At 47.3% G+C, this 23539-nt stretch overlaps 1 protein-coding gene across 1 annotated transcript in view; it reads right to left on the reverse strand.

The window, feature by feature from the left end:
• The window catches only part of LOC132335964 (fer-1-like protein 4), a 40767-nt gene that overhangs the window by 9535 nt on the left and 7693 nt on the right, over positions 1 to 23539 (reverse strand). Inside the window, 29 exon segments of the mRNA XM_059862989.1 lie at positions 1389 to 1543; positions 2231 to 2325; positions 2451 to 2561; positions 3269 to 3400; positions 3754 to 3860; positions 5048 to 5100; positions 5682 to 5809; positions 6193 to 6296; positions 7064 to 7223; positions 7554 to 7715; positions 8021 to 8137; positions 8363 to 8536; positions 9650 to 9784; positions 10171 to 10295; positions 10895 to 11072; positions 11311 to 11463; positions 12548 to 12664; positions 13978 to 14065; positions 15801 to 15901; positions 16525 to 16645; positions 17404 to 17602; positions 18347 to 18455; positions 18799 to 19163; positions 19371 to 19557; positions 20313 to 20496; positions 20714 to 20873; positions 21152 to 21236; positions 22237 to 22326; positions 22418 to 22546. Coding sequence (XP_059718972.1) covers positions 1389 to 1543; positions 2231 to 2325; positions 2451 to 2561; positions 3269 to 3400; positions 3754 to 3860; positions 5048 to 5100; positions 5682 to 5809; positions 6193 to 6296; positions 7064 to 7223; positions 7554 to 7715; positions 8021 to 8137; positions 8363 to 8536; positions 9650 to 9784; positions 10171 to 10295; positions 10895 to 11072; positions 11311 to 11463; positions 12548 to 12664; positions 13978 to 14065; positions 15801 to 15901; positions 16525 to 16645; positions 17404 to 17602; positions 18347 to 18455; positions 18799 to 19163; positions 19371 to 19557; positions 20313 to 20496; positions 20714 to 20873; positions 21152 to 21236; positions 22237 to 22326; positions 22418 to 22546 — 4024 coding nt within the window.

Here is a 23539-nt window from a genome sequence, read left to right on the forward strand (position 1 = left end):
GCCAGTAGGTGAGGGCATAATGACCCACTTACTCCTGGGTTTATGGAGCGCAACTGCCCCTTGGATATCAGTCTGAGACTTAAACCACTTCAAGCAGTGCTCAAGCACAGCAGAGGTTCACAGAGTGCCAGCTTCAGCTGTGTTGGAACCAGAGCCAGGAATGCCAAGGAAAGCACCTTGTTTCTCCCTCTCCAGCTATCCAGTGACCTGGAAAAAAGGAGGAATGGCTTCTGGAGGCTCCTTGCCTTCTCCTGAGTAAGATTTCTTTTCCCTTTTTTGCATAAGTCATAGAAACCACCAGAAAACTGAGGAACAGTTTCACTGAAACAAGGAGAAAGTAAAGTTGGCCATACATGTAGGTGGTGTCCTCCCTCTGAGCAGGTAAGGCCAGGGGTCATCCTTCCTACAGGCTACATAGCATTGCCTTGCAGTACTCAAACATGCACATGTGGGCCATATCTGCTCTAGTCTTTCCTCAAGGCTGGATTCAATTGTGCAGGTGTTGGCAGCAGCAGGGCCTGGCCTTTGCTGAGGAAAGATCTCCATCACTGCTGGTAGAGACTGTGAAAGGTTGGTGTGTTCTTGGACATCTGTGGCCCTGGCTCAGGGTTTGTAATGCCAGGTAGAAGGAAAGAAAACAGCAACTGAGAAGCTGAAGTTGCCCACAAGGAGGAGATCAACAGTAAAGGGGGGCAGTGTGAAATCACTCGAGGCCCCTGAAACCAGTGGAAGCACAGAGCATTCCTGGAGAAAGCCAGCTAGAAACAGAAAAGAAGACTGAAAAAAACACTCCCTTTCCCCTCCCCCCCAAACCCAAACACACCCAAAACAAAACAAAACAAAACAAAACAACACCTACAAAAAAAAAAAGACCCAAAAGCATTTAAAAAAACCAAACAAAAGAACATCACCACAAAAAAAAAAACCAAACCAACAAAAAAAAAATCACCCCATAAAACTGCAAATCACACATAACCCCAAAGAGGACTTCATTATCTTGCTGATAGTGATCATAAGCAGATGAAGGTAAAGCTTTTTGATAGTGCCAGCCACCAGAATAAGCTGGCATACAGCAAACCTCCATGACCAGCACTGCTGTGAAAGTAGGTTTACTTTGTTCCACCCAATGCCAGGGAAGCCACTTTGGTATCTAATGGCCTGGATCACATCTTCTCCCAGTGCAACAATGTCCACTGAAACGAGGGCACTGAACCAAGGATGCACCTCACAGTGGCCCAAAAAACTGGGCCATGCAGGGCACATAGTAGAGAAGCCAGCCTGGACACCTCAGGGAAGAGAGGATTGTGGGCTCCCAGACCACCCACCAACACGTGCATTGCTGAGCACAGGCAGTTGTGTAAGGGACCAGTTCAACAAGCCCTCTGTACCTTCAGGAAAAGCCTCTGGAGGGACCTTGAATATTTTATTGTCCACTTTGATCTCCTCCCATCTGTACTCTGCAGCAGGGATTGAGTTTTTCTTGCATAAACTATCCAAGATCTGTGTGGGTTTAAAAGCATCTCGCCACATGTTGTAGCCATTTCTGCATGGGAAAAGAAAACATCAGGAACTTCTTCAGCTTAAGTTTCTTTCCTAGGCTGTGAAACTGCCTTCCTTCCCAAAGCACAGCCTATATCACTAGAACCCTGCTCAGATTTCCACTGGGCTTAAAGAGGTTACAAAAAGTCTTAATGAATGAAAAGCTAAACAAATTCTTTCGTGACAGAAAACAAGCTGGACTTGCACCCCACAGAACTATTAGCTTCTGAGTGGCAGAAGCAATGCTAGGAGCAGGAGCAATTCTGGATGCAGTTCCTCAGCGAGAAAGAACTTTTAGCTGTGCTGGGTACTCTGCTCCATTCCCACAGCTAATTTTCCAATAGCAGGGTAGGAGAAGAGAAGTTTGCAGAAATTTGGCCAAAGATGTGGAGAATCCATATGGAAGGAGGACAAAGGAAATCAGATGTCCTGAGTGTTGCTGCTTACAAAATGCTGCCAGAAAAACTGCGGTACTTTCTGCAAGAGGTCAGAGTCAAGCAAGCACTTTTCTCACAAAACACCAATTTGTAAGGAATAAAGAAGGTTTTTTTGCTATTTTATGTAAGGTATATTAGATTGCAGTAGGAATTAGAGTTATCACAGGAAGCTGGTAGGTGTCTAAAGAGATAGAGTTATCCATGTAACTTGTAGCAAATCTGTGGAGCACCTGCAAATACATATTCTGTCTCACAGAACAGGAGGGGCTCTGTTACCCACATGTGGCAGGTGAGAAGAATGTCTATGGCCCTCCATGGACAGGATGTAGGTGCCTTCCACTGGAAGAGGCTTCAAGCCAGTATCAAATTTTTCACCAGCACCACTGCTTGCATTTACTGAGCAGAGAATGGCAGAAGGTCCACAGGAAAGGGAGAGACCGCCAAGCATTACTGTCACCTCCCCCAGAGACTTACCTTAACAATGTAAACTCTCACAAGAACCTTGATGGGTCTGTTCCTTCGAATGCCCTGGGAGACCTTGGGCTCTGTAACAGCTTCCTCACTGGGGTAGACATAGAAGGAGCCCTGCAGAAAACATTTTTCAAGGAACAGCTGGATATACATGGGAATATTTCAGAAAGGTTTGAAGCCACCAGCTTCACCTGCCAACTAGAAAATCAGAGCCATTTCCCCATGCAGATCACAGACACCCTGTGCCCATAGGGACAGTGCTTTCCAAAGGTCAAATCATGTCCACATGGCCCAGGCAATCCCTGCTTGCAATTTAGGCTGCAGGCTGTCATACCTCTGCCAATTTCAGATCTGAGCACCTCTAGGCACTTTGGATTGCCAAAGACAGAGGACACCAAACGTTTTCTAGGGACAGCTACAACTTCTATAGTTGACATTTCAGAGTCTTCAAGAGCTCCTGGATGGGAGGATGATGCCTCTTTTAAATAAGTTTTCCTAACTTTAAAACCAGTGAAGCTTACTTACATAATACTCTATACTGAATAGACTCAGAGGCTTAAACCAGAATGAGTCCTTTATGCTTCATGCTTTCTCCTCGCAGCAGCTAAAAAAATCTAAATTGGCTGGATTTATAAGATAAAAACAGTAGGACCACAGTACAATTTCTTCAACAGACACTAACAGTACCCTGGCCTTGCTGCAGCTCAAACTGCACACCCATGTACTCTGCAAGGTTTTGGTGGTGTTAGCTTGCTCTGAAATACAGGTTATAAGGATCTTCTTCCATAAGCAGCACAAATGTCTTTCAAATGAAACAGTACCTTGTACTTCCCCACATAAGGTTCATCCTCATTTCCATCTTCATCTTCATTTGCTTTGCCACGATGAAGGGGGAAAATACACAACCAGTCTTCAAAATTACCAAACTCATGTTCCAGCTCAGAGTTGTAGATCTGAAATAAGTAGAAAGTAATTCTGGGCCTTTTCTTGCCATCTCAAAGGGAAGGAGAGTCAGAAAGACCATCCTTTCTCTGTTTCAATTATTTCACCTAGTCCTACCTTACTTCTATATTACTCAGTGCAGGATGTTAATGGTTTTCCTGCATGTCCCTAGGGCCAGCCTTAGATGTGGATGCACATCTCAGCTTGGCTCCAAGGTCTTACTAGCCTCATCAAAGTCCAACAATAGTGGGGCCTCAGCACACACTGCAGGTTCTCCTCCCAGCATAACTTCCACTGCAGGAAGGTGAGGAAGACATGGACAAAGGGCCAGGGCTGAAAGTGACTAGGTCACCCCAATTATCACCTGAAGGGTGGCAATGAGCTTCCTCTTGGGTTGAGCAGGTTCAGCTTCAATCACTGCCTCATCCTCTACTTCCATGTCAATGGAAGATGCATTTAAATTCCCTCCATCTAGAAATGACGGTAAGAGATTAGGAAACACTCTGATTTCGCACATCATGTCAAGTGTCTCTACATGAAATCACCCCAACCACAGTTTCTGCTTTCACCCAGGGCTTTGGCCTGTGTCACAGCAACAGGAGCTATTGCTGTTTGTTACAGGTGTCCTTCCAGCATCTTCGGTTTCCCAGCACAGCATGGCTGGATGGGTGGAGGGACAAAAATTGGCACAGACCTACCAGCCTGTTTGGCTGCGTGGCCGCCATTCAGACAGGAATTGGGTGGAAACCAAATGAAGGAAGGTGTTTGGGCCAGTTCACAGGTGCTGTCAGGGAAGGCACAGAGGAGAGTCCACCCTCCTCTTTGGATGAGTGCTTATTTGTTGGCCTGTTTGTTTGGGTGGCTAACTGAAGCATCACTGCCACTTTCAGCACAGCCAGCTGAAAGAGACCATGTCTAGACCTTTCTCAGGGGCACCACCAAACCAAGGACACAGTGGGTGTGTGTTTGTCCCATTTCCCAAGGCTCCAGATCCCTCAAGCGCTAATGGCATGCAGGTACCCTCAAAGTCTCTCCTTAAATTGTGATGATTTACATAATTTTTATACTTTGCACTTTCCCAGGTCAGAGGCGTATGAGTCACTGCTTACACTTCTGCAAATCTGAACCTACAGCTGTAACACTGTTCTCAGATCGGAAAAAGATTGTTATTACTGTCCATTACCTCTGGTACCTCCTGTTACCTGATTCTCACCTGCACCCCACGTGAGTACCCCATAAGCACAAAGTGATTCCCAGATCCTGGACAGTTTTTCCTGCCCATCATCCTCTCTCCATCCTACCACTGCTTCCTGGTCTCACGTAGACAATCTCATGATGCCTGCAGATGATTTTTCTGCATTTTTATCACACAGGAAAACACTTGCTTTAACACCATTTTACAAGACTCCACTATTTTCCAGGACTTTTCTAACTATTTTCCAAATTTTTTTTCAGGAAGTTTGGTGTTTTCAACTTGAAATAGCCTGATAGCCTTTGTCAATGTCTTCAGCCTCTCTGCTCACTTTTATGTTATTGTTAATGAATGTTGCAAGGGTATTGTCTGCACAGACACCATTCTCACAAGCGCAGTACCCTCTGGGATGGTATAAAATCTTGGTTCTCCCCACTAAAGGGTGAGGTATTGCTAGAGAACTCACCTGCATCATTCAGGTCATCATTCTCAACATCTTCCTCATCACTGCATGCCTGAAACACACACAGTCACCTCAGATCTCTGACAGAAAAGGCTTCTCCTTCCAAGCACAGAACACTAACATTTTCCTGCCAGCAGAGTAAGACATAGCGTGAAATCATTCTGCAATAACATCATTGCAGGATGGCATCCAACAAGTGTCTTAATGACTTTTTTCTTCTCCCCAGATCCTCCTTCTAGCTTCTTTTGATTGGAATTTAAGTTGACAGTGCAAGGAAGGAAATTTGGAGCAGACTTGCTCCCATAACACATACTAGTACATAACCAGGACAGAGTAAGCAGCATGAAAGTCCCTGTTAAAGTCAGCAACATCACATTTTCCTCAACAGAAACTGCCTCATTCTCACACCACTTGAGCACCGAGCCTCAGGGATGTTTCAATACCCACCTCCTGGTGAAATCAGCCCACCCGGTAGATGCTTGATACCTGGCTACGTTAAATATGCTTGATACACTAAAGTCCTACAGATCCATGCCAGGAGAGCTCCTATGACACTCAATATGGTTGAAAATATCTTCATCAGACCAGTGCAGCCTATTTTCCCTTCTGTTGGCAGCTGCCACAAGATATTATCTGGTTATACAGCTCTTTGAGGGATGCATAGTACTTGGACCACCAATCCAGTTCTTTTAGTTCTGTTTTTTCCTCTTCAGATTCATCTTCCTTCTTTACAAGCTTATTGATAGGAATTTTCCTCAAAGGAGCCTTGAGAGAAAAGAGAAGAGCATTCAGAGGGAAGAAATGACCACCCAGGACACTCATGCACCCTCCTCCAGTGCCCTGGGAGCCTCTGGTAAAGGCTCAGCATTCAGGTAGACCACAGGAGGTGCAAAGCTGCCTGTGGCTTCAGCTTTGTTCTTTGCTACAAAAGAAGCCATTCTCAAGGCACAGGGCAGGCCTCCTTAATGTCCCTGTGCCAGAGCCCCAGCACTGCCAATGAGCAGGCAGGAGAGAGGAGAGTTTCAGTCCAGAAAAAAAACTGGTGTATGAAACCTAACACTGAATTTCTGAACTTTTTTGTTGTTGTTTGTAGTCTACAGTTTGGTTTTACAAACTTCAAAATTTGTTGGGCCCAACACATCACTCACCTTCACAAAACTAAGGGGGTGAGTGCTGGAACCTGGGTCACCAGCTGCCAGTCCAATGTTTACCACAGTCTGAGATGGAAGATGGTGAGATGAGACATTGCAAGCTGAGATGAAAATAAAAAACTTAATGTTTCCATGCATTTATTTCTGCCCACTACTTCTTACTTTCAGCTACAGGAAAATCCTCCCTATTAAAACTAATCTGATTGATTTCAAAACTTTTTAAAGCAGACCCTGCAAAAATACTGCTGGAAATCCAGCTACAGTACTGAGATTAACCACCATCCATCAATATGCTTGTTGCTGAGTCCCAGGAATTCAGAATTATGAGAGATACCTTCCCTGCTCAGAAATAGCCACAGATGGATCAACCTTTGCCTTCTGCTTCATGCTTCTGGATCAGGAATGCTGGCTATTGCTATCATAGAGCTATTTAGCTAAGCTATTACCCAATGAACAGTCTGTGACCTGGCAATGTGAGAGAACTGAAAACTTTTCAATCCCTGGTCCTAGTGGACCAGCTCCCTTTAGATGGAGGTCTCATTGAGCAAATTCTTCCCTGTGAGGGTGGTGAGGCCCTGGCACAGGTTCCCCAAAGAAGCTGTGGCAGCCCCATTCCTGGAAATGTTCGAGGCCAGGCTGGACAGGGCTTGGAGCAATCTGGTCTAGTGGAAAGCGTCCCTTTGGCAGAAGGTGGAACAAGATGATCTTTAAGCTCCCTTCCAACCCAAACCATTCTGTGATTCTATAACCTTGTGATTGCAGGGAGAGGATTCTGCTGCCTGGCTAAGAGCAAGTGGAAGAGCCAGGGATCTTTGCCACTGGCAAAACCTGCCTGTTGTCTCTGTGAAAACCTCTCCAGGTAGCTTACCTTTGGGCACATCCCCTGGTTCCTCTTCCAATACTCTGGGAGAGAATTTCATCACATCAGACACGACATGGCTACCCACAAGCACAGTGCGCCCAAAAGCACACTTTTCCATCACAAAGATGCTGAGTGGAGGGTGCAGGTATACCTGCTCTGGGAGCTCCTGCAAAAGATTTATGCGTGGGGTTCACAAGAGTAAAGGTGATCAACCTGTGTTGAGCTATCAAACTATGGCAGCCCTATCACATAAGGAGAAGCCTGCTGGCACCTTACAGCTATGCCCAAAAATCAAAGCCTTGCAGTGACAGGCCATGGCTAAGATGGCTCTTGGTGGGCAATTTCACAAAGGTTTTGTTCTGCAGCTCAACCATGTGGTCATGGGAGAGCAAAATCCTGGAATCAGTTTCCCTCCTTCTATGCTGTCCCATGCAGTGAGGTAATACAGACTAGCCATGGTGTACCCTGCCATGGCAGAATCCACCTTCCCACTCACCACATCCATGTATTTAACCAGCTCAGTGAAGTTGGGGTTCTCTTTATAGGACGCAATAACCTCTGACTCCACCTCCTTGCCAGCACATTCAATGATCACCTGAGGCTCATCCACCTCAAACAAGTTCACTCTCTTCAGGTCCCTCAGGCCCCAGAACAGGATCTGAAGCACAACATGAAGCTGCTGTCTGAGACTTGCCAGCCATGGCACTGCCCATGCTACCACCCCCCACCCACAGGACACAGTCCTCAGAAGAGGCGCAGGCCTGCTCTCCCAGCTCAGCTGCCCAGCAGCTTTGCCTGTTGAACTACTCAAATGATTTCCCCCTCAGGTCAAGCACCTCCATTTCTGGCATCTGCTCAGGCCTCACAGGCACATTTGACCATCAAACTGGACTCCCTCACCAAGCGGTGCCCTCCACTCAAGGGCAGCTTAGGGGAAAGCCAGTGCAGCAGAAAGTGGCGCACCTCTATGCGAAACTCCTTCAGTACCAGGTGGATGCCCTCAGGGATGATGAACCGTCCAGCACGGGGGTCTTCCAGGTAGTCAGGCTCCTTGGGCTCCACATTATCAGGCACTGATGGCTGAACCAGGACACAGCAGGTGATGAAAATCACTTCTATTCCATGCCCCTCTCTTCCACCTTCTAGTTCTGTGCTCATAGGCTGTCCCTGCAGCCTCCTCTCATTGGAAAGCCAGATATGGCCTCCAACTTGGAATTCTGGTGAGTCCCATGCAACCAGTTCCTCACCCACATAGTTCTCCTCAGAGAGCTGGCAACCATGTGCAGCTTTCTACAAGCCTGTTACCTCTAAATAGCCACTGTAATCGAGCTCGATCAGTTCAAAAGTGGCAATGAGCTCTCCCGCTGCTTTGCTGCCTCTGTAGAAATCAAAGAACTGCAGGGCAGGTTTGGTGTATGGCTCATCAACCAGCTTCACCTGTGGGACAGGAAAGGCCTGCCCGAGGAAGTCAGAGGAGCCCTGCAGGAAAGAGGGGAATGACTCAAATCATCCCTGTGGTATCTCACCACCTCAAAGACCACCACTAATTCCAGCCAATCTGGGACAGTACAAGACTAGTCTTCCAGCCATGTTATCCTCTGCTTTGATTTTCTCTGCTCCCTCCTGAGCTAGGAACAGATAAAGGCATGTTTACAGCAGCTCCACTTAACTCCCGGTTCATCTCCATGCAGAACTCGGCAAACGGCCTGGCACCATGCACCAGAGGACATCAAAGCTAGATCAGGTTTTTCAGAGTCTCTTCCAGTCAGGGTTTGAGTATCTCCAAGGATGGATACACTACAAGCTCTCTGAGCTATAAGCCAAGCATGTGTTCTACCTCTGTGTAAAAATTGCTTTCTTATATCAAGATGTATTTTCTTCCTTGCCAGTTTGTGCTCATTGCTTGCCGTTGGGCCCCTTGGTACCTTCCATGAGAAATCTGAACTGAGCTTTTCCATCCTTTCCCACCTGGTAGCTGCAGACAGCAAAAAGACACTGGCTTTCTCTCAACCTCTGTAGGCTTATTATACTCAGCTCTCCTCCTCTGTCCTGTGCTGCATCTTGGTGGCATCCTCTGGACTCATCCCAATATGACAGGGTTTGTGTTGTACTGGAGCCACAGGAAAGCTGCTGAGTTACAACAGCAGAATCTGGCGCAAGTTATGTCATTAGCCTTAGGATAGCAAAGAGGCTCTAGGAGACAGTGTGACTTTAAAGCACTAATAAAGAGAGAAAAGGGAGGACTGAGGAGGATTGATCAATGACATGTGGGGACACAGGGAAGGAATAGCCCTAAAAGCTAATATCAGGATATGAGCCCTCTGCAACGTGAACCTGCCAAGGAAGCAGGCATAATGTTTCTTCAAAAATAAGAGATCATGGATCCAACAAGCACTTATCAGCCCCTGATGAGTTTAGAATATCTCTGAGTCAGAAAGTTTCAACTTCAGCCACAGTCCCCACAACTCACTATTACCAGTGGACCAGCACCAAGCTGTCATATAAACCAAACAAAGAAGTGGCAGCACTCAGAGATCCTCTGCCTTCCCTTTTCCAGAAACAACAGAAGGAGGGCAGCATGGCCATACTTACAAATTTATTGTGGCTGAAAAGGTTGATTATAATGATGGGAGTCTCTGTTTTCAACTCTTCTTTCTTCCCATCAATAATAAGCTGGTCAAACAAAAGTAGCTTGTTCCACATAGGGCTCAGTGTCTCCTCCAGCATCTGCAGATGGAGACAGAAGACCCAAGTGTTCCACAGTGAGTGGAAATAAACCACATACAGGAAAGAGAGGAACTCTGGGCTGATTCCCTCTCTCACACAGCCACATGCAGCTGGTGGCTGGAAGAAGGGATGTGGTAAAAGTGTGGGATCAGCACTCAAGGTCAACTAGCACATGCCAATCAATGTTTGAGACCATGCTCAGTGACTGTCAAATATTCCCTGAATATAATTTCACTGCTCAGAGCATAGATACCTGAGTGCTTGGAGATACAAAAGTCCCAGGAGGACTTCCATAGCACTGACCTTAAACATGTCAGTGAGGCCATGGTCATTTTTCTTTCCCCAGGTTCCCAAGATGACAGAGGAAAGAGTTTAAGTGGTCTCACCCTGGTGGTCTGGCAATGAGTTGAAAACACCACTCTTGCAAATGGATCTGAAAGGCCATTATCATCTGCAGGGAGGATCCCTCGAGCCTGATACAGATGGGCTCGGAGCTGGAAATAGCTGAAGTCTGGTAAGAAAAGGAGAGAGGAAGTCCCTGACGAAGTCCTGTATGAGGCCAAAAAAATGCCTGAAGGAGAAGGCCTGCCAGATAAGAGTAGGCACATTCTGTGATGAATAGCTACCACTTCTAGGGACTGTAGTTCTCAGGCTAGTACATCTCAAAAGGTTTAGCCAAGACAGACAAGCTCCCCAGACACCTCTGGGAAGTACATGGTATGTGACATGTGAAATGTGCAGTGTTCTGCTATGAGCATCTACTGTGGGTGACCACCACCAAGCCTCATCAGAGGGGCAGAACTCATGCCCATTGCCAATTTGGCAGCACATTCAATGCCTACAAAGCTCCCATTCTGTCTGCTGCTTTAGCTGTGAATGTGCAAATACATCCTCATGAGATCAAACCGGATGTGCCTATCCCAGTCATGCCTTGAAGACAACCATAGATCAGCTCCTAATTCTCAGACATACTACAATTCTCAGATCACAGTGTGGCCTGAGGTGAAGGACTGTGGGGGGACACTTCACCACCCCAGACACTAATCCATGGATGGGACCTCTCAATTCACTGCTCTCCTGCTTGTGTGAAGAACTGGTATCTGCACTCACCATCCCTGCTGAGCCGGCTGGGAGGGCTGTATGCTGAGAGCTGGGCTATCTCCTGCTCACTCTCAGAAAGGAACTTTTCAGGCAGCTCTGCCAAACAGTTTTTCGCATATTTGGTTACCCCAAGCCACATGTAGATTTCCAGTTTGGCAAAGATTTCACCAGTGTGTAAGCCAGGGACCTGAAAGCACAGAAGGTTTAGCAGATTTCACACCTCAGACTAAGATGATCACCATCAGCCTGGGACTGACCAAAGAGCACAGGAGAAAGAGCACCATATCAGCAGAGGCAAAAGGCAGTGGTGGAGTGAGAGCTGTCTTTCTTTGTGAACTCTAGGATTTCAGGAAGGAGAGCTGAAAGCAAGAATGGGGAAACAGCATGAAGCAAGCAAGGGCACACTGTTTTGGTATAAACCCTACCTTCATAAAGACAGTCTGGATCTTTGCACAGTCTTTGCCTTTCTCCTCTTCAACTACTGAGTAGAGGATGTTTTGTGCAGGAATTCTGGCATGTGCCACACGCCTGTTGTTGCTGAGCATCCAGATGAGTACATCAGGGAGAGTGCACTGGGGCTGGAGGGAGGGAAGGGAGGAACATCACAGCAGAGGAACGTGTCATCCTCCTTCCATTGACATGGTGAAAGCTTCATCTCCCCACGGGAGGGACTGCTGAGCAATGGCGGTTTCAAGATCCAGAAATAAAGGACCTGACATTGGTCACATACTTCTGAAAGTCAGCCCTGCAATATGACTCTGGGGGTGTTGTGGTTTAACTCTGGCTGGAACTCAGCCCAGTGCAGCCTGTCACTCACTGTCTCTCAGTGTGACGGGAAACAGGATTCAAAATGTGAAAATGAAAGCAGTCATGGACTGAGATAAAAACAGCTTAATAGGGAAAGAAAAAGCTTCACACACAAGCAAAGCAAACCAAAGAATTCATTCCCCTCTTCTTGTGGACAGGCAGGTCTTCAACCATCCCCAGAACAGCAGAGCTCCATCACAGAAACAGTGACTTGGGAAGAAAAACATCATCACTACAATTGTACATGACTCTACCCACACATAGGTAAAGATGTGAAAATTATTTGACTTTACTTGGTGAAAGACTTCTCCAAACTTCAACAGCAGCTGTCCACCTTATGTCAGCAAACATGGCGTTCTGGTTGACACTACAGAAACAAGCCGATTTTTTTCAGTTACTTAAAATAAAGCAATGAAACTCTGAGCATGAAGAGTCTCTGCTATGGATGACAATCTTATTCCAATGCAAGTTTGAATCCACAGAAAGTATCTATGGTCAGACCCTGGTGGAAGTTCAGGCAGCATAAGCAAGGCTGTTTTCCGAGGCAAAACCGTCTGCTGCAGACAGGGCCTTAGGCTGGTGGGGTGGAGAGGCCCAGGAGGCCTGGAGCTGGTCCAGCTCTGCCTCCTACCCACTGCAAAGTTGCTTGGACCACTGCTCCGCCACCAACAGCCCTGCAAAGCTGCCTGGGCTCATCCCTCATTAGAGCTATCATGAAACATGGTAACTCCCAGTAGCTGGAACTTGGAATTTTATATAGTGAGAGAAGACAGCAGAGGGAAAGCTTCAGCTCAGTATCTTCTCCTTGCCTACCCTCTTCAGCTCAGAACAAGGGTTCCCTAGTAGCCACTGTACCTCTTTAGCCACAGAGCATATCTTTGCCAGGATCCTCCTTGTCTCCTTAACCTTCTCCTTGACATTGTCTCGGGTCAGGTGCCGCCTCACACGGAGCCCCTGCTTTGCATACAGGATCTGAACAGAAAGCACAGCTGTCACACAGCCAGCCATGTCCCACTGCCACCCCACTGGGGGGTCTGCAGGGAGCCTATTGTGCTGACCAAGTCCATCTTGCCCCATTGCGCCCTGACATCCACCATGGCTCACTGCCGAGTTGCTGAGAGTAAACCTCCATGAAACTGTCACAAGCCATTGAGCAAAGGGTGCCATGAACTGGAGACTACAATAAATCATCAACCTGGCCAATATAATCCAGTAACAGAAGTCCATGAGCTTTAAAATCATTTGGAGCACAAAGATGTCTAAGGAATAAACATTCCAGAAACTGGTGGTCTAAGGCTCCAGACAGTGCCTGCGGGAGATCTTGGCCAAGGAACAACTTGGGGCCACAGTAGTGTGGGATTATGAAGATGTAGGAAACTGCAACACAGGGCTTGACTTTCACCATTATTAGTACATATCGGAGATAGCGTACACATCTGAAGAGAAACTTTGGGATGAATCAAAACTAATAATGAAATCCAGAAGAAATTCAGGATGTACATCCACTATGGACTGGCAAGGCCAGAAAACTCATCTCTTAGGTGGGTTCTCTCTTCCAGAGTCTCTCAGGCTTAGCAGAGTACCTTCACCATAGCTCAGGTTATGACATGCAAGGAAGCAGAGGGAAGGGAACTGGGATCCAGATATGCCTAAATTTTATTTCCTGCTGCTGTCACTGCATTTTGGTCAGCCTTTCAAAGCTTTGTAGTCTGACAGGGTCTATGACCCTACAGCTGTGCTGTGATGGAGGGTATGCAATTGTTCTAGCTAGCTCTCTCATTCAGCTAGCTAGTCTTGTGTGCCGGGTGTTAAGTGCCCACGTGTTGTCCTTTCTAAGGACAGACAGATGAATGGCTGTTGTAGACCTGCTGGATATGTACTCAGTCAAGGGGCTGAGTTTTCAGGAGTAGCAGATCTCAGTGAGCCACCACAAAACTGCCTGCAGGAATATGGTACACCAAAAGGCCTCTAGCAACCTACCAGGCAGCATTATGCACGTCCTCAACTACATATGCCCCAGTGGAGATAAAGGAAGGCATCAGGGCAAAGCATGTGCACATAAAAGGGGGCAGCCATGGCAAGACCCTGTCTCTTTTTCCTGTGCCAGAAATTGTATTGCTCTGAGCAGAAGTTGGGAGATGCTGTAGTAAAAGCCTATGACTGATACAGTGAGTTTTAGCTCCAGGTTTCCTTCTTAGCCTCAGTTCCTGCTGATCCTCCAGAAGTTTTCCCAGAGCAGGGATTGCACAGGCTCCCACCAATCACCACCAAACCCCACAACTTACAGTGTTGCGCATCAGGTATTTTGTCCGACATCTGTCCAGGTTATTTGGATGAGCCATTGTTTTTCTCTCTGTACTGAGTGAATATTGCCTGCAAGGAGAAAAGCAGCACAGACTCTGTATCCTTGGCACCCAACATGTTGAGCACAGCTTACAGCAGGGACACAAGCTCCAAATCCCTGATACCAATCCAGATGTGTCAGGAGGCTCCATTTCTGCAATGCCTTCTTGTAGTATTGTCCACAAGGGTCCCAGGATGAGGGAAGAGACGAGAAAGTTGACTGTATGTATCAGAAGGCTTGATTTATTATTTTATGATAGATACTATATTAAAACTATACTAAAAGAACAGAAGAAGGGATTTCATCAGAAGGCTAAGCTAAGAATAGAAAAAGAATGAATAACAAAGGCTTGTCTCTGACCGAGACAGTCTGCACAGGTGATTGACCCTTAATTAAAAACAACCAGATGAGACCAATCACAGATTCCCCCTGTTGCATTCCACAGCAGCAGATAAGAATTGTTTACAGTTTGTTCTTGAGGCCTCTCAGCTTCTCAGGAGGGAAAAATCCTAAGGAAAGGATTTTTCATAAAACATGTCGGTGACATCTCACCCTTTTTATTTTAAATAAATTAAAAAGAAAAATGTTTGCAATTTCATCTGCTGGGCCATGCAGAGGAAAGAACAAGCACTTGAGAGGCTATGTGTTGCCAATCAAAACATCAATCAAATGCTAGTGTGGATCCATGAGGGAGATTCTTCACTTGCAAAACACTAAATTCCATCACATCACCAAAACAATCTTAAGACATAAGAAAATGCAAAAACAATGCAAAGAAAGTTCATTGCTTCAAGGTCAAACAGCTGAGTTTCAGGAAAAAGTCCAAACTGAAGATGTTCCTCTTTGACATCACTGAAAGTCTCTTTCGGTCTTGAAACAGGCTTACAAAATTTTGGCTTTTCAATGCTTTTTGAGCTGCTAGCTCTTTCAACTCTTTTTATTTAATTTTTTTCTTTTTTTTTCTTTTTTTTTTCTTTTTTTTTCTTTTTTTTTCTTTTTTATCAGAAAGCTTGATTTATTATTTTATGATAGATAATATATTAAAACAATACTAAAAGAACAGAAGAAGGGATTTCATCAGAAGGCTAAGCTAAGAATAGAAAAAGAATGAATACCAAAGGTTTGTCTCGGACCAAGACAGTCTGGGCAGGTGAACTGTGATTGGGCGTTAATTCCAAACAACTAGATGAGACCAATCACAGATTCCCCCTGTTGCATTCCACAGCAGCAGATAAGAATTGTTTACAGTTTGTTCTTGAGGCCTCCCAGCTTCTCAAGAGGGAAAAATCCTAAAGAAAGGATTTTTCATAAAACATGTTGGTGACAGCCTTCTCTTCTGCAAGCTTGTTGGTTCAGAAGGTACACTGGGGATTCTCAGCACCTGAGGCTCCCTTTCTACTGTAGCACTGTGGACTGAAGTGCATAACGGCCCCCACAGAGTAGTCATGGGGATTGAAACAGTGGTCTTTTGACTGTGTGATTGAAAAGATTGAAGGAAATATCCTTCACATTTAGGAAACATGTGAGAGACCAGGAGCACTGAGGCTGTCATCTATGACCACTCTGATTCTTAGAACAGGACTGGAGTCTCCTCTCCAAGCTTGAAGAGCTACAGAGAGGGTCCTTTTCCCAAGTCATCCTCTTTTCCTTCTGCACATCCACCTCAAAAGGAGAAGAGAGAAGGCTGCACACAGCTAGGGCAGAACATGATATGACCTCCTAACCTGAAAACAAGAATCTTCAGGACATCAGGGACATGCTTACCTGCATCCACCTACAAATTCCTCCAGCACCTCTCGGAGTCGCTCTTCTGCTTTAGCCTTTGGTCTTCTCAAGAGCTTCTCCATGTCATCCAAACCATGCTCCTGTAGCGAAATCACAATATTCACGAAGTTTGCACCTGATGAGGGGTCAGAGTAAAACCTTGCATTTGTCACAAATGGCTTATACCTTTCTGCAGAGCTGGGATTCATGAGTGCTGCAGATCAGCACTATGCTGCCTGGGACTCTCCAGAGCCTGAGGATAACCTTAGCATTTGTTGTTACAACACCTTTTGTCTCAGTCCTCAAGCAGCCACTAACATACACTGAGGCAAGCTCTACTTTCCTATTTTCAAGCCAAGAGGCAAAGGCAAGGTCCAGGAGAGAGACTGCATCCCCTTTACGACAACGTGAGGCTGACATTCTGCTTGCCCAATCATCTGCCCAAGGCTCACACAGCTCAAGACTGGCAGCAGAGGAACTTGTTGTCACAGACATCATATCACATCACTCACTCCTCCAGGAACCACCACTAGGCAGTTGCACAGCATGAGTCCATCCATGTGGCCTACCCAACCGTGTCTAAAGGGCAGGTGGGACTAAGTCCTGTGAGAGACATGGACTTGCATGGGTGGTGAGAACAACAAACATCTCACACAGCAACTGCACATGCAACAAAGCACACCAGGAAGGGGCATGCTACAGACAAACACCCTGAACATGCTACCAGGCGCTCTGCCAGTTTGACAATCCGGTTGGAAATGCAGAGTCTCCAGGTGTGATCCTCCCAGTAGCTCCATACATCCATGCAGGGTTTTTCATGCGTCATGGGCAGGCAGCTGTATGACCTAAGGACAGCAGGCAGAGGAGGTTACGGCTGCTGCTACAAAAAGCATATGCCATATCATAACACATGCACTTGCACATCCAGCAAGGGAGCAGAGGCTGAACTCTGTCTCCCTCACAGGGAATTAATTGGCTGCTTTGGGTTCTGCACCATGAACATGAGTGCAAGCTGCTGGATCTGCCCCTTTGCCATCCCAAACTAGCACACAGGGTTTCTAGTAGAGACAGCAGCACATGCTCAGACAAATGAGGCTGACAGGAGCATGGGATGCTGCCAAGTTTTCTCACTGCTATGGGATTAAGTAGTAGCAGGCACAGGCCACACAACACAAAGACCAAGACATTGCCAGGCCTGTGGGACACACTAGGCAATATTCTCAGAGCAAACATCAGAAGAGCTTGTGTCTGTGTCTTGCCTGTTTAACATAGGACAGCATATGCCAAGAGTACTCCTCTCCTTCCTCACTGAAAACAAGCCCTTAGGACACTGCTTGTGAAGCAAAAAAAGGATGGCTGTTATTGACAGGTCTCAGTTTCCTTGGAACCCCGTCCTTGGCCATCTGCAAAAATCAAGTAGACACCACAGGGCTCATAGATCTAGTGGGAAATCCCAGCCAGCTAGGCCATGGCAAGCTGCAGGGTTGCAAGGAAGAGAAACCTATGATTCCTTGCTGAGCAGACCTCTAATAAGATCTGGAGCAACCAATATGGGAAGCTGTAATAGCTCCAAGAAAGGTGGAATAGAAAGATATAGACTTACTTGTCATATTCCATGGGCTCTGGTCTCTGACTCTTTGTAACTGATTTGTTCATTGCTGCTAAAGCTGGAGTCAGGGTTTCAGCATCCAGCTCACCATCTGAACCAGCATTCAGTAAAGACTGCCTTTCTTCTTTCACTTCTCCCTTTTCCACTTTTTGCCATCCTTTGGTCACAACCTCTTCAGATTTGCCATAGTTTCCTTGAAGGTGAGCATTAAATTATAAAGAGGTAAGTGGGATCACTCAGGTTTTCTTAGAAAAGATGTTTTCTAGCTGTCAATACCAGACTCTTGGCAGTCTTCCTGACAAGAGAAACACAGGCATTTACTGCTTTGGGAACTAGTAGTTGTGTCCAACCATTGGTGCATCACATGGACAACCAGGAGATCCAAGAGGGAGCTGGGCAATTGCAAGGAGGTTCTTGTGTATGCCTTCTTCAGTTCTGCCAGCTCCACCAAGTGCCTGCTGACTACCATCGACGTCCTTACACTGGTGCCAGCATCAGCTCCTCAAGTAGCATCAAACATCTTCACCTGTCCGGCTTAGCAGGTGGGGCTTTTGACCCACTCTCAGGCCACTGTTTCCCCATCACTTGTTGTCACATCCCCTCAGTGCCACATGGCCAACCCCAGTATCCCAGCTTTCCCTCCTTTTTTTCCTTTTCTTGTTACCAAATCCTGCTACTTCTTTGTACCCCTACTTACTAGAAGACAAACTTTCCCAAAACAGGTACTTGCACACAAATGGTGCAAATCTCCAGTCCCATAGAAGAGATTCAGGGTTTTAGTAAAGAACTGTGCACACTCCCTGGACTCATTCCTCATCTTTCCCAACTTCCCAAGCTGTCTTGACAGGGCAGTATGAAGAACTGACTTGGCTGTCAGAGGGAGATTCACACTGTTCCCATAGTTCCCATAGGACATGGGGCCCTGGGGAATACCCACCTATAGAGATTTCAAAGTTGACAGGTTTCGAGCTGAGAGAGGAATCCATCATAGTGGCTTCAAAGAAGGCAGCAAAGAGAAGAAATTCATCCTTTCTCCCCAACACATTCTGAGCAAGGAGACAGAAATCAGCCTGAGAGCCTTGTGTGCCAAAGCACTGCCTGAGCACCAGGGCATAACTGATGTCTTCCAGCCCTTCCACAGGACCTCAGCAGGATGCTGCTGAGATCACCACTGGGCTGCCAGAAGCAGGATAAGATTTCTTGAAAATCCTGAGGTGTTGGTGCAAAGCCATGGATTGGCTGATGCTTGTGTGAAGCCACTGAGAAGGTTGTAGGCTAAGGGATGGCTACTGCATCGACACAGCTTCCTCCCTCCTTGCCTCTTTCCCTTCACAGCTGTGCATGCCAAAGACTGGCATGGATCAGCCATGTCAGCACAGGAGAACTCACCTCAGGGAGTGGATGAAGCTCTTCGACCTTCACAGTGACCTCCCTGGGCTGCTCGGCCTCCTGAGAGCTCCCAGCCTCCCCCTCTCCCTGCAGCTGGCTCAGTTCTTTAGTTTTCTCCTTGGATTTTTTACTTTTCTTCTTCAGCTTCATTTTTCTCAGGGCACCTCTCATCCTGTACCCAAGCTTCCTCTCTGCTGCACTGGGGCTGCTGAAGGTCTCCACTGTGATGGCCATGAGGATGCGCCCACGGTAGAAGATGCCCTCACCCATGCCTTCATTGAGGTCTTTGTGGACATCCCGCAGAGTTGAGTTCTGGGGGGAGCCATACATGTTCACCCAGGCTAGACCAAATGTGGGGTTAAAGCCTGCAGAGACAGGGACAGGGTATCATTATGCTCCAGGGTGCCGCTGCAGAAAGACCTCCCCAAAAGGGACTGCCCAGGACACCAGAATGTCAGAGTGCCTCAGCCACTCCTGGTCCCAGCCCCAGGAGACCAACATGCCAAGCAGAAAGTGCATGGCACAGGGCTGCCCAAGACATCCTGCCCCAAGGCAGCCCTGCGAAGCCTCACCATTCCTGTCAGAGTCCGAGATCTCCTGCAGATCAATGTAGTGTGTAGCAATGGCCACATCACCGACACTGGTATCATCCCGCACCTGGACCTTTATCTTCCTGGACAGAGGTGGGAACATCTCAATGAAACTGATCTGCTCGTTCCACTCGGGCTCAGTGGTGCTGGTCTCTACTGACGTTTCCCCCTGGGAAGGAGAAGGTGTGAAAGTGACAGTCCCAACTGGTGCCCAGAGAAAGGGATGCCTCAGAGCTTGTCTCAGAATGGCATGCACTCTTGTACCACCCGCAGATAGTGCCAGGCAGGCTCTGGGGGTGGCAGTGTCCCTGCTCCTTTCCCTGTTCCTGCAATTCCTCTCTGTTTCATTAATGAGGGGCTGTCCCAAGGCCCTGGCATGACCTTCAAAATCAAGGGAGTTAAAACGAGCAGCAAACTCATAGGTATCTAAGGGTTGCCTGGAGCACTCCAGGCCCACAAGACTGCCAATCAGGGATTGCTTCTCATATTAATGGGTATTATAGGACCAGAAACCCTGATCGTGTGTGCAAAAACTGGGTCATTATCTCAGTAAAGTCTCTCAAGGGTCTCATGCTGAGCCCAGTTTGACACAGAAAAAGGACTTTGCTCCAGGATTTATTCCTATATTTAAGGATATTAATCTCTGCCTGCAAAGCCAGTGGCTGTGCCTGGGGCTGGAGATGTCCTATGAGCAGCTCTCTGTAGAGACAAAAGCAGAGAACAGCCTTCTCATTCGGACATTGCACAGCCATGGCCACACAGCCCAGACCACTGCTAAAGGCAGCAACACCTGGGCTCTCCCAGCCTATTTTCAGTGGGATTGCTGTGCCAAATGGAGGCTCCTAGCACCATGAGACCACCACATGCTGCCACACAGTCAAGGGAGAATCAGCCTGTCCCAACACAGCTTCCCCTCAGACTCACCTGCTGCTCACAGAATGAGACCTGCACATATGGGTCGATAAAGTCTTTTCTCTCCCCTATGATCTTGGAGATACCACCCATGATGCCTGCTCTCATGCTGGGCAGACCCTCAGCATGATAGAGTTTGATGGAGACCCTGGCCCAGGGTCTCTCTGCAGGGACTCTCTTAGGCAGCAGCAGATTCCTGAAAGACAAATTCATGTTCTGCCTCTCTCCTGGAGTCCACGTAACACAATAATGGGAAATTCTCTGACTGGCACGAAGACTGGATCCTGCCTCACCACAGGGCTTTTTCACTGGGTCTTTGCCCATCAGAAGAGGGGAAAATGGGGCAAAAAAGGTAGTGTGAAGAGAGACATGGCAGTGTTCCCCAGGATCGTGTAAGTTCCCACTGCATCTACCTTTCAATGTCCTCATCCTGGTTCCTGGAATAGGTGGGAAGGAAGCCCACAACATCCCCGTGTGCAGAGACAGAGATGTTGCACTTCACAAAGCCTTTCACGCCTGCCCGGGTGTCCACGGGGTCACTGATAACTGCCCACTTCTGGAAAAACCTGTGATCTGAGAGGCAGGAAGAGGAGTTCCCTAGGGAGCAGCCGGGTTACCATTTCATATCCAACTCTGTCCACACAAAGACTGCTCTGGCCCTGACCCTGCCTCTGAAGGTGCAGGAGGTCTCACCTGCCTTCAAACAGCTGGGTGGAGAAGGAAGCTCAGATCTTCATGCAAACTAAGTTCTTTAAAACCAGGGCCTTGACCAGACCCATCAGAGCATGAAGGAAACACCAGTTTCAGACAGAGCCAGGGTCAGACACAGGTATGTGGTGCAGTTCTCATACCTGGCTGGCTGTACACTGTCTCAACATCCATCTTGAATGTTCCTATGCAAGTTCCCAGAAATGGTATCTTCTTTGAGTGAAAAACCTGTAGACAGCACAAGCCCCCCTGAGCACCATGAGGTGTGGACAGCCAGGTGACAGATATCCAGATATCCCCGAGGAACACAGGGCTGCCAAGAGGTGTTCCAAAGCACAGCTGAGGCAGTGGTTGCAAGCTCTTCATGCAGACTGACTCATCTGTGTTAGCCCAAGGACTACCCAACCACTCCCACAAAGCCCACCAGCCCACAGCCCACAGTCAAACCTAGACCAAGGCAGTCATGTGGAAACAATTCATCTTCTGCAGTCCCAGGTAAGCCACAGCCCAACAATAGAGCTAGGACAGATCTGTTTTCCCACAGGAAGTCCTTGTGTCCATATCCTGCTGGGTTAGGGCAGAGCCATGACCCCACCAGGCTAGCGTCTCTCCCAGATCCCAAGTCTTGCTCAGTTCTTGCTGAACTCTCTGCAGCAGAAGAGACATGCAGCTTTTCACAGGGAAAGTACTGGAGACCACTTGTCAAAGGGTGTGCTGGCTGGTTTTTGCTATCTTCAGAACATTTCTGCGTCTTGGGAAAGTCTTTGTGCTTTGGGCCAGGGGATTTTCAACCTCTCTGCCTGCTAGGGCTTCTCTACAGCACAAATAATTTCTTAGCTCCCCTCACATCAGTCACTTACCTTCAGGACCTGCAGGATGAGACTCCAGGGTAAGGGGGCAGTAGAGAATTGCTGCCAAACAGCAGGGCAACAAGGCAGAAGGCAAGAAAGTGCCCCAGAGGCCCCACTGCAGTCACAGGGTGAAGTAAAACCCTCATCTGGAGGAGGTGGGAAAGCAACACTGCCCAGCAATGGCTCAGAGCAGGGCTAGGTCTCTGCCCCAGTGCAACCACGGGAAGGCCCTGTGGCTCTCTGTGGGCAGGTGATTGCAGCTGGAACACCTCAATGGTATTGGTAGCATTGCTTTGCCCATTGCACCCAGTGTCTACACACAGAAGCATCAGGCTGTACCACTAACCAGTGAAAGATGAAGAGGAAGACATATGTACCGAGATCTCTATGAGTCTGTGCAATAAAATGTCCCTCGGCTCATAGAAGTCAAACAAAAAGTATTGGAAGAGAAGAGCAAGATAGATTAGCTCCCGGCTTCGAGGCATCCCTTGCAAGGATGGTCCCAGGCACTTGGGACACTGGTGGGGCAAGGACAGAGCCTCTGTCCATGTCACACACTTCATTGTAGAAGGGGCAGTTTGTTGACTTCTGTGTTGCCGTGTACCTCTTTTCTTCTCCCACCTTGACTACAAAGGGGTTGATGTTCACCCCCACCAACTTCTGTGCTTCAATTACATTAATCCCAACCTGAAAAAATATGCGAGAAAGCCAGCACTCCTCCTTGTCTGAATCAGCACTCTCCTTGTTTACACCTCCATCCTGAGATAGTTTAAAGAATACCAGTATGCACATGTACAGGGCAGTCTCAATGCAAAGCTGGATGCCTAGGGCAAGCAAAAGCATGGCTGCTGAAATCTGCTACAACCAGGACAGACCAAAGAAGTATTTGAGATACTTGTTTCTTTCAGACAAGCAAGGAAATAAAATGTAAGAACCCCAGTAATTTTGACAAGAGCTGACCTTCCCAGCAGCACTTGTACCCTCAGTTTCTGATCCCAAGGGGTTGAAAATGAACTGCTCCCACATGGGAGGGGCCACAGAGCATCTTGGAGAAGATGCTTTTTGTATCTTCTGTTAATACTCCTCTTTGAATTCTACTGAGATGGACACCATTGGAAAGACTGGAATGCGGCTGCTTAGGATTTACTTACATTTACTGCAACTGCTTATGAGTCTAAGAGATGAAAGAAATGTTCTCACATTTGCTCTTAGTACAAGCAATTAGGCCATGGTTAAGGTACAGAGTGATTGCTTCAAGGGAATGATGGTAGGAAATTCAACCCTCACAAAAACTTCCTGCTTGGTTGATAGGACAAAATATGAGTCCACATTTACTTAGAACCAGAGGAGGATTTAAATCCATAGCCATGCTGGGAGACTTGCCCTGAAATCAATTTAGCCTGATGTGAGATAATCAGCCAGAGCCACCGCTTCTCAACAGCCTCTTGGCATGTCCAAGCAAGCCCCCACATAGCCCTCTGGCCCTGGTCATGTCCCACAGCTGTCCCTAAGGAAGACAGACAAGACCCTGGGAAAGCTGGAAGGCTCCAGCCCTGCCTGGGTACTCTCTAAAGCTCTGCTCAGGCAGTGTTTTGCAATGGCACATGTAGTTGATTCCCTTCACCTGTTTATCCATAGCTAACTACATGGGCTTACTGATACTGTGGCCGGCACTCATGG

This window comes from Haemorhous mexicanus, chromosome 18, assembly GCF_027477595.1.
Source record: "Haemorhous mexicanus isolate bHaeMex1 chromosome 18, bHaeMex1.pri, whole genome shotgun sequence".
Taxonomy (NCBI): Eukaryota; Metazoa; Chordata; class Aves; order Passeriformes; family Fringillidae; genus Haemorhous; species Haemorhous mexicanus.